Source organism: Phoxinus phoxinus, assembly GCF_949152265.1.
Source record: "Phoxinus phoxinus genome assembly, chromosome: 13".
Taxonomy (NCBI): domain Eukaryota; kingdom Metazoa; phylum Chordata; class Actinopteri; order Cypriniformes; family Leuciscidae; genus Phoxinus; species Phoxinus phoxinus.
In genome coordinates, this window is record NC_136888.1 from 27941398 (window position 1) to 27956243 (window position 14846).

The following is a 14846-nucleotide window of genomic DNA, read 5'->3' on the forward strand; positions in this document are numbered from 1 at the left end:
ATCCTGTATATTTTAATTAAGAGCATCTTTTTTTGTAAAAATAACAATAATTTTAAACACAGTTGTAGAGTTGTACTGCCATGCAAACGGTATTACACATTTTGACACATACAGAAAGTAAAATACATGCATTATACTGGTGATTGGTTCAATATTATCATGATGGTGACATAAATGACATGGTGATTAGAGTGAAAGCTCCCTAACAGTATGATTTTTTTGTGTATGATTTCTTCAGCAAAGACATGACAAACAACTACAGCAGAGACTAAAAATATGTCAGCCACGTATACACAAAGACATAGCAATGAACCAAGTTGTTGAAGGAGAAGGGTGGGAGAAACTTAAGATCAACATTTGTTTATGAGGTTGCAGGTTACCCTGTGGTGCTGGCACTGAATATTTCAGCCAGGCTGACCCTACAAAAACTTCAGGTTTTTTTCTCTCTTTCTACATTTATTTCAGCACCAGAACTTTTCACAGGGAAAGGTTGAAGAAACAGGAGAAGGTCTAAGAAAGGAGGATTGAGAAAGGGCAAAAGTTAGAAGGAAAGGAATTAGATTACCAGGTAAAAGATAAATTGTCTCTCACAAAAGCTTTTAAAACCTACAACTATCAAGAAGAACAAAAAGAAAACATCTAGCCCCGTAAAACAAAATCTACAGCGGTCCAAATACAAAGCCTTGAGGAACTCCTGATCTGAGGAAAGCCTGTAGTCTTGAGGGCTTAATCTTTTTTGTCATATCTTCAGACTTATTAATGCCTTTGACATGTGTGTTTTCTGGCTAACAGGAGAATATACGCTAAAGGGTAGATTCACCTTGAATTTGTTTCCCACACTGATAAAGCTGAGTTTGCCAGCCTTCTGCTTTGAGTCCTTGGAATTGGAGTTGTTCTCAAAGAGATCCCGGACAAACTTGTCCTTCGACTCACACACCAAGCTCTCCAAAGACATGTGGAGGGCGTCATTATTCTTCTCCACAAACTGGGTCTGCTCACACACATACCCAAAACCCACAGGGCATAGAAATAAACACAGTCAACCACACACACAAAAAAAATGTTTTACCAAAGGGATTCCCCCAAGTCCCCAATTGATTTTACAGTGTGGAAGAAATTAATTAACCCATGTTAAATACTATCACATTACAGAAATAAAACAACACAATGGTTTCTATACATAAAAGAATTCAGAATGAACTGAGTGAATTGGGAACTTACAGTCTCATAGCACACGGCACCAGCGAAATGTCTTACGATGAAACCTTCATCATCTCTCAAATTCCTGTGGACTGTAAGCTTTGACTTCCTAGGCACCTGAAAAAACAGCACACACAGAATCCATCTTTGCAGCTGTATGGTTATGATTTCCTTCATTTTTGGGTCTTGACATTGATGGAAGGTCATGGTGAATCACATAAAAACTAGAAATGCCCAGGGGTCATATATAAATCCCATATATTAAAAGAACAGTCCAATTATGCATCGTGACATATTTTTAATAAACATATGCACATGAATTACTCCAAAAGCTCTGTAGCCAAATAAAATGCCAAAAAATTCTATTTGTAGATTTTATTTACTTTATTAAACTAAAAAAAACTAACTAAAAAGGCCTGTTTGCTGTATTAAGTAAGTACAGTAAGACGAGGGAGGACGTCTCCCTTAAAGAGGTCCTCGGATGCCCATTTTCCACAAGTTGGTATGATTCTTTAGGATCTTCATGTAAAGTTTGTAACATACTTTGGTTAAAATTCCTCAATGGTTGTGTAAAACAACACCTTTTTACCTCCTCAAAAACAGCTCTGCTCACACCCGTTTCGGTGCATGCCTATTTAAATGTTAATAAGCAACTGCTCACCCCACCCCTCTCTTCCATGGGGCTTGTCGTATACAAATGGCGGAAATATGCTAATACGGGACAGTTCGTCAGTGGTTGTGGGCGGAGCATGATCCAAACGGCTTGATTATTGATTAAATAATCAATAATTAGTGTTTAGGCTTTTTGAGGATAAAAAAAAAAGAGTGAATGGATTTTTTTCATTGTATGCTGGTTGTGTCCACACACTGCAAAGACTCATTTATATGTAAACACCATATAAAAGTGAATTTTGCATCCGATGACCCCTTTAAGAACAGTGTGAATTTTTAATTCACTAATTTTTTTTATTATGTTAGCCAATAGAATAATGATGCTTCATCCAATATATTGTTCAGGGAAATTAGCAATAATAGCTCATTGAATTCTTTTAACAGAAAATTGAAATTCATGAAAAAGGGCCATATTTTCCCACTATAGTACCGGTAAGTTGACTCCCTACCTAGGTCATAATATGTAAATTACATATTATGATTTAAGGCGTAAATAATTTTAAATCCTAAATAAAAAATTCTAAGGTAATGTATGCATAACATCGGACATGCACAATATAATTTTACAGATACAGTCCATTATTTTCAATTATCCAGCAGGTTATGATGAAAAATGAGGATGTTTGAAATATACATAAAAAATTATTAAACACATACATTAACAATACAAATCTAAATTAATTATTAAAATTATTCAGATGTAATAGATTTCAAATATTGATGTTCAAGATTAACAAGAGAATCGCTATTAAATAAATGTACTGAGATGAGATTCAGTGACATCTACAGTCAAAAGAAAATGTATGACACTGAAGGCCTGGTCAAACTGCAGAAAGTGAAAATTGATTTGGTGTTCAGAACTAAGGATATTTTTTTAATTAATTATTATTTATTTTATTACTGAGATGCTGTACAACACCATCCTTCAGACTTTCCAGCTTTTCTTTGCTATATATCGACTTGGCTATTGAAAAAAAAAAAAACCATAGCTTACAGTGAGACGGAAGTGAACTTTGTGCTTGCTGTGAACGGTCTCTGCAAAGTGCTGATCACTGGGCTGGGGAAGACGGTTCTCCTCATCCAGAATATCCAAGATACCCACAAGCTTTGCCTCAACCAGATCTGCAAAGCAAGGTCACACAAACAAGTTCTGGACTGACGACAGAAAGTTTCATGCGAACGAAAACGAGGTGAATAGTGAATTAATATATTCAATCTCCCTGCAGAAGGTATTATCCAAAGTGAAGTAGAACTCGGCAAGTTTAATGGACGAATGCAAAGTCGGTGGGCACACATAGACCTTTTTGATAATCAGTGTGAAGGCATACGTCGTATGCATAATTCATCTGAGACGTGCGCAGGTGAGAGAGGTGCGGACGCAAGCGCAGTCATGTATTTGCATGAGCAGACACCCGAGGATAAATGTGAGGTGATTGATGAGGAGACATGCAGGGTAAGGACCTGCGTGTCCATTTGGAAGTCACAAGGACATGTGTTGCATCACTATCAGGAGAATTAGTAAAAGCAGAGCTGATAAATGGAAAGCAAGTCTTTCCCCTCATAACAGAAGTGACATCTGCGATGCAGGTGTCGCGTTCCTACTTTTTGCACAGCAGACACCGCATCAGAGGCGAGATGTTATGTCAAGCCACCTGCATACTGTGCAAACTCACACAAGCTGTTGAGTTTTGACAGCTTGGGCAAAAAAAAAAAACATAGGTGGTTTATTTTGCCATGCATAGGAAGAAGATCTTCAAAAAATAATTTGGGTTAAAATGCAGGTCGACTTAAAAGATAAAACGTATTGGTTCTGAATCTGCCACCTTCAGGCCGCAGACTTCGGTCTAGTGATGGTATTTGCATTCAGTGAACCGGGGGAAGATTTCACAGTGTGTCCTGAGTTTGAACTGACTTTCTGTTACTGATGGATGATTTGGGTCGGACTGCACTGTTCGAGAGATCTCTTTTAGAGCCGGCATCAAAAAACTAAAACAGTGTGACCTCGTCATCTTATAAACTAAACCCTCTCCACTGGGTTCAAGAGTCAGAGGGAGGTCATTCCCAGGATTCAATCCTGTGTTGCCTCAAGCACCCAGCATGCATTTCTGCTGGAATATTCATCTTCGGCATGTTTTGTCAAGAGATTAACAGACATGCCAATGTATACAAATAACTGTTATCATTATTCGAAGGCCATAATTTGAGAAGAAATTACATTTGCATTGTAACACATTTTGGATTTAGAGACCATAGCATTTCCGCGAATGGAGGACTTTATATTGCCATGTGTGGGCCGTAGTGCATCCAGTAATGATTGAAATGAGGAAGATCATTATTCAGTGCCGAAGGGACACTCACCTATGCAGTCCTGATTATCAACATAATGAACTTCATTCACTCCCAGCCCTTCTTTCTGATACAGCTCTTGCTCCTGGGGAGGAAGAGGAAAAACAAAGTAAATGTGCATCGGTTTTCGCTGAGAGTGAGAAAATGCTTAACTGAATCTGCTGGAACAAGAGCATCTCAAAAGAAGTTAAACTGGAATTGTTAAAACGGAAGAGTTATATGCTTGCAATTAAAAAAAAGATACATACTGATGAAATAGCTTCATGTGTTATTTTTAAGGAGGGCATATTTATGAGTCACTGATCGATACTAAAAATCCCAATAACATTCATGACTCACCTCTTTCAGTATGCGTTCATTAAAAAACTGCTGCAGCTTTTCATTACAATAGTTGATGCAGAACTGCTCGAAGCTGTTGTGTTCGAAATACTCTGAACAGGAATATAGAAAAAGCATTTTATGATTCATGCGCTAGGTATGTAACTAAAGGCATTAACAGTTACACTATTACAGAAACACTGTTAGTGAGAAGCAATTATCATTAATCTTACCACATATTCTCAACCTTATTTCTGCATAAGACATGCTAATAGCTAGCGAATCACTACGTATTCTATTCAATCAGTCATATTCCATGCTATGTTTATTTTAAAGTTCAACATTAATGGAATATTTCAAGTCACAATTACAGTAGCTAAACTCTATTGACAGAACTCAAGTAATTCCAGTTTGTATAAACCAAAAAAACTGACAGTTATGCACTTCAAATGGAGATACGCAATTCCCATATATGTCTATTGTATAGCATGCTTACCCAGTAATTAATTAATAGCTAATAATTAACATCTTCAACAGTGTAATTAAATTACTGTACTAATTACTCTCTAAAAAGTATTGCATTACTTTCTAAATCCCATATAAACCTCGACCAGTTGAACAATACAAGGATAGATGAAACTGCACTTTTAACTCATTCAAATAAGTAATATAAAATTTCAGAAATAATTCTTGAACTGACCAAAATATTCATAGAGAGAAGGTTCCATTAAAAACAAACATTTTAAGATTAGATGTTAAATTTGGATGTTAAATCCACAATTGTTTTATATAGAATTTTTCTATAGTCCATAAAGTATGGGAAGTTTAATGTAATGAGAAGTAACTAATAAAATTACAGAAAAAAAACCCTTTACAGTAATCCCTTACATTGTTACTTTGGAAAAGTACTTAAATTACAGCAATAATTACTTTATAAATATGTTTATGAAAATAAATAAAAAATTGACAAATTATTTTGACATCTTAATTTATATTTAACCAAGAATAATTTGTAAGTGCTTTAAGCTAGTCCAAATTAAATAAAGTCGGGTCCAAAAGTCTGAGACAACACAAATGAACAAGAAATATATAAGTCTCCACTACTTCAGTTCCCAATCAAAATGAATACCGTAATACTAAATGTTTTGCAAGTGGTCTCAAATGTTTGGAGCTCACTGTATTGAAGACTAGGTTGTCTCATTTCTCAGATGCATAATTTCTTCGGTTGACATGTTTGAAAATGTAAGACCCACTGAGAGAACAGGTAAATTAGGAGATTCAGTGTAAGACAACGTGATCTGTCAATTGCGGCCATCTCACAAGCTCACCAAAGCCAGCGATGTCCAGCACGCCGATGAAGTTGGAGGACGTATCAAAGGGAAAGCACTGGTTGACCCGTTTGACCACATGATCAAAGAGCCGGCTGTAAACGGCTTTGGCGAGAGCATCGCGGGCATTGTTGGCCTGTTCCACCTTCAGAGGCACCCTGGAGAGGAGCAAAGTGGGACAGAAGGAGTCAAAATCTGGGCCAGGGCTTCTGCTAATGCCGTCTCATCAATACATGTCCCTTCTGTTTTACTCCGTCCAACTTTGCACTCTTAAGATAGGTGCTGTTTAAGCATTCCAAGATAAATATGTAAAAACACTTTAGGGGAAAGCAGAATTTCAACGAGAAATAATTTTGAGTCAAAATTTAATTTATTTTCCTCTCAATTCCATTATGATAGCAGATGCTCAAGGCTGCTGTAAAAAATCACCTCTGTATAACAGTCTAAACACATTATTGTCGGGTCAAATAAAGTCAGAGGACAAATGAATATAATTGAGGTCTTTACATGCTAAAATTTGTGTCAGTGAAATTGTTTGGTAACAGCATAAGAGAGGAAATTCGTTTTTTTTTTTGTGCCTTGTATTTATAGGGACAAAGGTAAATTGCGACAATTTTCTGCTTTTCTGAGTGCTAACGGCACATTTTTTCTTGTTGAATGTAAAAATTACAATTACACAAATTCTTAAGACTATGCAAGAAAATATATTTATAGTATGCAAATAACTAAGTGTAAAAGGTCCAAACTAAGTTTAACGCAAAAACTAAAATTACTCCAACATCTTTGTTTATCATCAAGTGTATAAAAACCGATGAATTGGTCCTCCACATGATTAATTACATAATTAAACTGAAAACAGTACAGGGAAATGGTTCCATTCAAACTTATTTTGCAGTGGATACTTTGATAAATGTATATATGCAATACAAACAACACTTGAAATCCCGGTGTAGCTTAAAGGGCTCGAGATGCAACAGCCAAGTGATATTACATGAAAACACAATAAATCTCAATAACACACGCCTGTTAAAGCAAAGCAGCTCATAATCACAAGCCACAGTGGCTCCCCGCAATCCTCGGGAGGTGTAGGGATACCGGCAACTATCTGAAACTTCAGAACTGGATGATAAAACCTTCTTGCTCTCTTGAAGATGCGGTCCCGCTGTGGGAATACCTGCTGTGTGACTCTTATTGCCTGCGCTGTTAATAAAAGCTGGTCTTGGCTCACAATAATCTCTTCGATCTCGAGTCTGCGAGATTGCTTTTCATTAACTCGCTTTTATGCTTTTAATGTATTCCCTCTGTAGCGTGTGAGTCGAGAGGCTTCTGCACTCTTCCTTCTCAATGTCACCTGCTTTTGTTGCATTTAACAGTTTTTTAAAAATCACAATGCGGCTCTGAAATGAAGCTCTGTCAGGCACAAGCTGCTGCCCTCTCCGGTGTCTATCGATGTGAATTGCAAGGGTCACCGAAGCCTTGTTTGAATACAGTCTCCATAATTTTCCATAAAACTCATATTGCATGTGTACGTGGTTGTGCATCTGTTCCCAGTCAAATGAGGAGGGCGGTGAAACCTCCTGTGACTTTGATTCTCATCATACCTAAAAGACCCTAGGCCACTCCCTCAGACAAACATCCATTATTCATGCAGTGCAAACACTCCCAGTCCGGCATCTGTGCTTGGTTAAATATTAATCCACCAAGCGCTGCCCTATCATTCAGACGCCACAGAATATAAAAACCCACCTGGGCAACAGAGAACGGAGCATACGATTCAATCGAGGCAATCAAGTTTTTCCAATTCCTCTCCCCTTTGACAATTGGTGTGTGCAGTAATTGGACTGTGGGTTTTACATGTTGAAAGCTGAGAAGAATTGGGCTTTTGTTTCACAAACTTGCAAACCTGAGTCTTATCTTTGACCATTAGGAGAAGAAGTAGTGTGGAAAAAGCTCATTGATACCTTAGCCTAGTCGTTCAAGGCCTCCTCTCTTATGTAATAAAAAAAAATACGTCCGTTTAAATTCAGAAGACTTTCGATGGCAACTAGACTATCACGGCCCCTCAGCCAATTTAGTCTCTGCCACATTTGATTAAACTGACCATATCTCTAATGGAAAAGCTGCGATTAGCTATTTTCAGCTCTCCTCTCGTCTGTGAGAGGGCGACCAGAGGATTCATTTAGTTATGTGAATGCAAATGGGGCGAAATGATGAAATGTAATACTAGAAGACGTTTTGCATCGCAGGGAGATTGAGACGTGGGGAGAGTGTGTCAAATACCAAGCAGGGATCTGTGCTGACTTTTGATTTGTCTTTTGATCATCATTTGGATGCAAATACAGATCTAAAACAAAACAAGCTGCCCCCGGGCCACTGGCTGAGCAGATGTTAAGGTAAACATATGGGGTCACTCACTTGATGACTGTGCCTTTGGCGCCCCCTGCAGTGGTGAGCATGACCCTGGTGGTGAGGCTGACTCTCAGGTCGTCCTGGTCCAGGCCAAGCAGCTCAGCACAGTATTCCAGAGTCTGACTGGACTGGTTCTTCAAAATACAGCCACCTGAGATCAGATGCAAATTCTAATGGTCATCTTAAAACTTTGCCTCATTATGTTTCTTATGCTACGTCTACACAGCACAGAATTCTTAATGTTTTTCAATTTACTGATACATTCGTAGCTGTTAATGACCTGTTCTCTTATTGTCAAATTACATCAAAATATATCAGTCAACTAAGATAAACGAACAAATTAAAAAAAAATTGTTTGTTTGTTCCGCTCAAAAAGTATTCTTGTCGCTTCTTAACATTAAGGTTGAACTACTGGAGTAACATGGACTATTTTAACAATGTCTTTACTCGCTTTCTGGGCCTTGAAAGTGGTTGTTGTGTTGCGGTCTATGGAGGGATCAGAAAGATCTCAGATTTCATCAAGAAGATCTTCATTTGTGTTCTGAAGATGAACGAAACTTTGGAACAACATGAGCATGAGAAATTAATGACATAATTTTCATTTTGGGGTGAACTAACCCTTTAATACAATTTTTGACAAAAGTTTACATTTTAAATGTCATTGTGGTACAACCACAAGGTTCAGGTCGTGCTAAAAAATAAAATAAAAATACATACAATGTTTTTTTGTAGTACAACCTGAACCTTGCCATGTCCTAAAAGGTCAAATTATCTGATATTTTAAGAGACCTACTGATTTTGACAAATGGTCATGAGGGTCTGCACTCTGCAGGAGTCCTATTTATGATATCACCGTTTCTGCATAATTTTTTCTCTCCTCATAATACAAGATTATGTCAAACTACTTAGTTTTCTTTCATTCTTTTACTGAGTTTTTTCTCCATTATAGGCCTTATTAAGAGAAGTGCCATTGTGTTATCAATGGCATCCACTGTAAAAAGCTAAATAAAGCTCCTAGATCACTTATGATTTTCCACAGCCAGAGATGGGCAGTATTTTAATAACATGTATTTAAAATTCGTATTTAATTACTTTTGAGTGTTTTGCCATTTTTATTTTCCTTTACAAAAATAAATGTAATTTGTAATTTAAATACACTGAGACTGTATTTTATATTTAAAGGATTTTAAATACTTATTTAAATGTGTCATTTTATTTAGCATATAATACCTTTAATCGCCAGGCTTAATAGGATCATAGACATAAAACACGAACAGGACTACCAAATTACCTATCACAGTTTATGGCTCGATGCAAGAAAATCACGTGATGTGCTGCATCATATTGACCGCTGTCTAAGAGCTAAAAGTGTGCAAACAAATCTATAAAAGCACACTCCTTCAATCTCCTATCTCAGCCATTTCCAAAAATATGTGTTCCTACATAATAGTCTTCAGGTCTCCTGTAAGACCTCTATAACATTAAGCTCCATGTTTTTCCAGCTAAAAGGTGTCTCAGGACAGCATCTCCATTGTGAGTGGGGAAATGGAGTAGGCCAGAGCAGTAAAAGCTGTCATACCTTCAGCAGAACAGGAAAACAAATACAGAGTGCAAGTCTGGTAACACTAGAAGAAGCCCCCTAACCCCCACAGCAGCTCTCTAATGAAGTCTTGTGTGTGTGTGTGTGTGTGTGTGTGTGTGTGTGTGTGTGTGTGTGTGTGTGTGTGTGTGTGTGTGTGTGTGTGTGTGTGTGTGTGTGTGTGTGTGTGTGTGTGTGTGTGTGTGTGTGTGTGTGTGTGTGTGTGTGTGTGTGTGTGTGTGTGTGTGTGTGTGTGTGTGTGTGTTTAATGAGGGGAACATCAGCAAGTGGATGAGCTTCAGACAACAGTGACTTTTCCCTGACTGAATGCAGATAGTGCAAATTCTGTATTAAAAAAAAGTAACATTGGTTATTTTAAGTCTCTTAACCTGAAGGAAACCAAATATTTCTGTCAAAGTGTGACGTGATAAAGCAAAAAACTATAAATCCTATCTCTTTTTTGTCCTAACTGGCTTTATTGCAACTGACACACAAGACATTTACTGTCTGTTTGCATGGTTTTTAGTTCCGTGATGGACAGGCCCTTTCAGAAATTCAATCTCACTGGTTTTATATTAAACATGTTCTGATGGGATTTTGTCACTTTATACAGGAAAGAAATGTACTTTATGCTTGAAAGTTGTCGCATCATGCCAGGTTAAGTCATCACATAAAGGCAAAATAGTTTGCTAATGTTGGATGAAGTTGGATAATGTTTGAGTAGGTATTTTTATACAGATGCTACATGAATGGCTACCAGAGGTGCTTCCTGTCTCTTCGAAGTCGATATTGCCGAGATGAAGGACGCCAGCCACCACTCTGAAGAGATTGAGCTTCTCTGTGTCATCCAGGCCGATTCTCTTCATGGCAACCACCATCCTGTTGAAGTCTCCCAGGTCATCCAGCAGAGGGTCCTTCAGAGCACCCACTTTCCCATGCTACGAACACAACGGACCATCAAGACACACGGTTCCAGAATCAACAACATCCACACGTCACACAGAAGTGCCTCAGAAGATCAGATATGTATACTGGAGGACTGTATACAGATCTAGATCTCTGATTAAAAGGAGGAAAGGAAATCCAACCACACCTGAGAATCAGAGTGTGACAAAAGTTCCTTTTTTATATTATATAAAACATTATTTTTTCTTTAAATATGATTTTGTCATAATTTATTCACCCTTATGTCATTCTACACTTGAATGACTTTCTATGGAATGCTTTATGCTGCTGTTGTATGGGGAAAAGAGCAACATAAACATTCTTCAAAACTTCTCTGTGTAAAAGGATACAAGGGTGAGTTTGAATTTTTATTTTTGGGCTAACTATGCCTTTAAGTCACTGACGTACCGATAATCTGCAGACACAACAGATCACACCACTCTGACCAACGCTAGAGCCTAAAAGCTGTTCCATACCCATGACTACAAGCACCCCTTACAAAACTAGCCTCATGCATATTAGCTTGCAGACCCATGCACACACTAATGATCAATTTCATGCACAGAAACCCAGAAAGCCAAAGAATGTAAAGCATGAAAATAATTTAGAAAGAAGGACAACTGGTAAAACATCACCTTATGATCCTGAATTTTAAGAAGATCAGGGAAGGCAAAGACACACAATATTCAGTTACAACAATATCGACATAAACATTATGGCTATTAGAAGAGTGAAGCTCTGTTCCAAAACCTGCATAGGAAGCATTTGAATGACAAACCAAGCTTTAAAATAAGCTAAAACATATACAAATCAATATATAAGATTGCATTCATGACTTTAATTTAAAAAAATCCTAATTTTTAATCATAACCACAGGGTTCTCATGGTCTTGGAGAGCCTGGATGTACTGTATATGAGGGAATATTAAAGTGTGATTTCTTAACCTGGAAAAGTCATGGATATTAATACATTCTTTTAAAAAAAAATATATGAATATAAAGGTTTCTGGTTATGTTAAGCTATAAAATGTGGGTAGACATTGCTGAGAAACTGATATTTGCGAGTTTAAAAAAAAATGTAAACCCAAATGACAAAAAAAAACGTATGGAATATAATTGTTTATAATAATTTTATTATTTTGAAATACTGCTACTAGTTTATGTAAATATGAATATACTCAGCTTTGTCATTACAGCAGAAGTACGAGAAATATTTTGGGGGGCCTTTGAATATTGTCTTTGACAAGGGGAGGCTTTGTAGTCAAAAGCGATTATAAAAACAGTATTGTTTACATTTTGTTACATTGTTTACATGATTATAGTATTGGTTACATTTTAAAGCAGCCTCGCATATATCTTTTGTTCAGAAGGCAATCCCTGAATGTACTAAGTACAATTCAATTCAAGTTGAACAAAAATCATAAATACACTGAAATCTAATTCAATACCAGAGTATCGCTAAATATATTATAAAACTAATGTTTAAAAAACTATTTTAAAACTAAAGTTTATGTGTGCTTTGTATTTTTATTCTTATTAGATTATCATGATAATCTAACACTTGGAATCAACAGTAAGTCGAGTCAATCTGATTTCTATTTTTTGTAAAGAGTTCAAATTTAGTCACTTAAAAGGTTCCATCTTGGTTAGGATTAGGATGCAGTCTTAAAAGGCTATCTAGACATGAGACAGCTCACTAGGTTTTGGACCAGAGCCTGATTTACAATTAAAGATGGATTGCATATCTTAATACCGACCCAAAGTCATTATGAGATTCAATTGTTCAAGGATGATAAAAAAGGAGACCAAAAAAAAACAAGAAAAGTACCATCTGTGAATTTGGGGTACGAAACTAATCTTAGATTTTCATCTGAAAATACAGTGAAACAGACGGTGTTGAGCTAGCAAATGAACTACTGCACCGGCAGAAACAGCAGCTAATGAATATCTCATCACCTCCACAGGGATTCAACACAACGATGATTTATAATAATGGCCCTTGATAACAATAACATCAATTGATGGGCTCAGTCTCCAGAGAGGGCCGTGTGCAAACACAACAAAACAACGCTGGAATTTATTACACTTTACATAATTCATCAAAGATGTGAACTAATTTCTGAGGGTAACTAATTCTATTTGAGGCAAAACGGTGATCCTGCAACTTCAGAGATTTTGACTGCGGTCAAGGTCTGTTCGCTCAGCACGTCCCCTAGTCTTCATTTTTACTACATGAGCAAAAGAAACTGCGACGATTTGATCATATATCAAAAATGAATCTGAAATCTTTACTACAGCTCAGCTTAGCGCTGTTTATCACTTTAGATTTGTCACAAATGTGCATCAACACACAGGAAGAAGGAAAAATATTCATCACGGTACTGCCCCAGAGATTCCTAAACAAAGATGATTCTACGTACCTCAGTACTTTTCCTGTTTTGCATGATCTGTTTATCCGAGTCCTTGTTTGCAAAGTATCGCGTGCAGCCACGATTCAAATACTGAGTGAACACAAACACACAATGGTGAAAGTTAACAAACGAGAATAGAACCAGCAGAAACACATTCATAATCATTGTAAAGCAAATATGCCATCTAGTGGCACATCTACAGTTTCATGGTATCTCATGTATATGAGGGCTTGAAACCTCACATATACAAAGGCTTGAAATCAGACAACCTAAACTAAGGTATTAAAGGACTTTATTGGATTCGCCACTTCATTTGGCACTGTGCTTTGATAGTCTGCTTGCTATGGTCACATTTGTCAGGAGGCTTTAATTGCACCAATTATAACAGAGAGTCTCAAAGTGTCCAGCTGAACCAAGTGTCTAGGCTTGGTAAAATGATTTCCAGCTTCGTGATACACAATACAAAGAAACTGACCCGGAAGTTTTCCGGAGAGTTGAGATGAAGCCTGTTCCTGATGTCCTCCGATGCCCCTGCACAGAGTCTGTAAAATATATGATAGTTTCTCTCTTCTGGACTCTGCATGCAAATCCGAGACTTCTCCAGCAGATAGTGCGAGACAAAACCGCCCACAACTGCATTCTGAAGACACGATGAACACAATTAGTAACTACATGAAGTCTTACAGAGGACACGCTCTTGTCTTCAGACTAAGACAAAGTTTACCTTCTCATTAAAATGAATTTCCACAAACTTTCCAAAGCGACTGCTGTTGTTGTTCCTGACCGTCTTTGCATTTCCAAAAGCTTCAAGCAAGGGGTTGGCTGCATGGAACACATATATTACAAACATAGATTTTGCATCATATGCAAAAATCAAACACTACTGTACAAGACAACCAGTTTTAAGTGTCTTTGGAGAACCTACCTTCAACAATCCTCTCATCTATATCTTGACCTGTTCCATAAGATGTGGTTAAATACCTGAAATTAAACAGATACAGTATCAAGAAATGATGACATTAAGGACAAAACTTGTCCAATAAACATAAAACATTTACTAACCATTAACATTACAGAGCACTGCAACATTCAACTATTCAAAAGTTTGGTACAATTTTATATTGTTTTTGAAAGAAGTCTCTGATAAAAATACAAAAAAATACAGCATACCAAATACATAATATTCTGTTAAATAAAAAAGGTATTCTATTTTAATATATTTTAAAATGTAATGTATTCCTGTGAATTTTCAGCATTATTACGTCAGTCTTCAGTGTCACATGATCCTTCAGAAATGATTTGAATATGATGATTTGCTCAAGTAATATTTCTTGTAACATTACATCAGTGGAAAATTTATCATCAGAAGTTTATTCAGGATACCTACCCATTTTTTTCAAGATGTGGCGAAACATGTGAAATAATCATCATATGAAGTCACCACAATGAATATTACAATGGGTCTTTATGATTTTGAGCAGTTTCACAAACATAATATATTTTTATAAAAAAAATGAATGCTAAATAATATATTTTCATATCTAAAAAAAAATCTCAATTCACCACTGGAAGGCATGTGTGAATGAATGAATGAATGAATGAATGAATGAATGAATGAATGAATGAATGAATGGATGGA

The 14846-nt window shown here is 36.8% G+C and overlaps 1 protein-coding gene across 2 annotated transcripts in view; it reads right to left on the bottom strand.

The window, feature by feature from the left end:
• myo6b (myosin VIb) overlaps positions 1 to 14846 on the bottom strand; it is a 51894-nt gene that overhangs the window by 25577 nt on the left and 11471 nt on the right. For both annotated transcript variants that reach the window (XM_079632707.1, XM_079632708.1), the window contains exons 7-18: positions 14133 to 14188; positions 13932 to 14029; positions 13683 to 13847; positions 13217 to 13297; positions 10610 to 10790; positions 8280 to 8424; positions 5865 to 6022; positions 4558 to 4649; positions 4231 to 4303; positions 2867 to 2994; positions 1222 to 1317; positions 821 to 991 (exon numbers count right to left, since the gene is read on the bottom strand). In XM_079632707.1, coding sequence (XP_079488833.1) covers positions 821 to 991; positions 1222 to 1317; positions 2867 to 2994; positions 4231 to 4303; positions 4558 to 4649; positions 5865 to 6022; positions 8280 to 8424; positions 10610 to 10790; positions 13217 to 13297; positions 13683 to 13847; positions 13932 to 14029; positions 14133 to 14188 — 1444 coding nt within the window. The remainder of the gene's footprint in view (positions 1 to 820; positions 992 to 1221; positions 1318 to 2866; positions 2995 to 4230; positions 4304 to 4557; positions 4650 to 5864; positions 6023 to 8279; positions 8425 to 10609; positions 10791 to 13216; positions 13298 to 13682; positions 13848 to 13931; positions 14030 to 14132; positions 14189 to 14846) is intronic.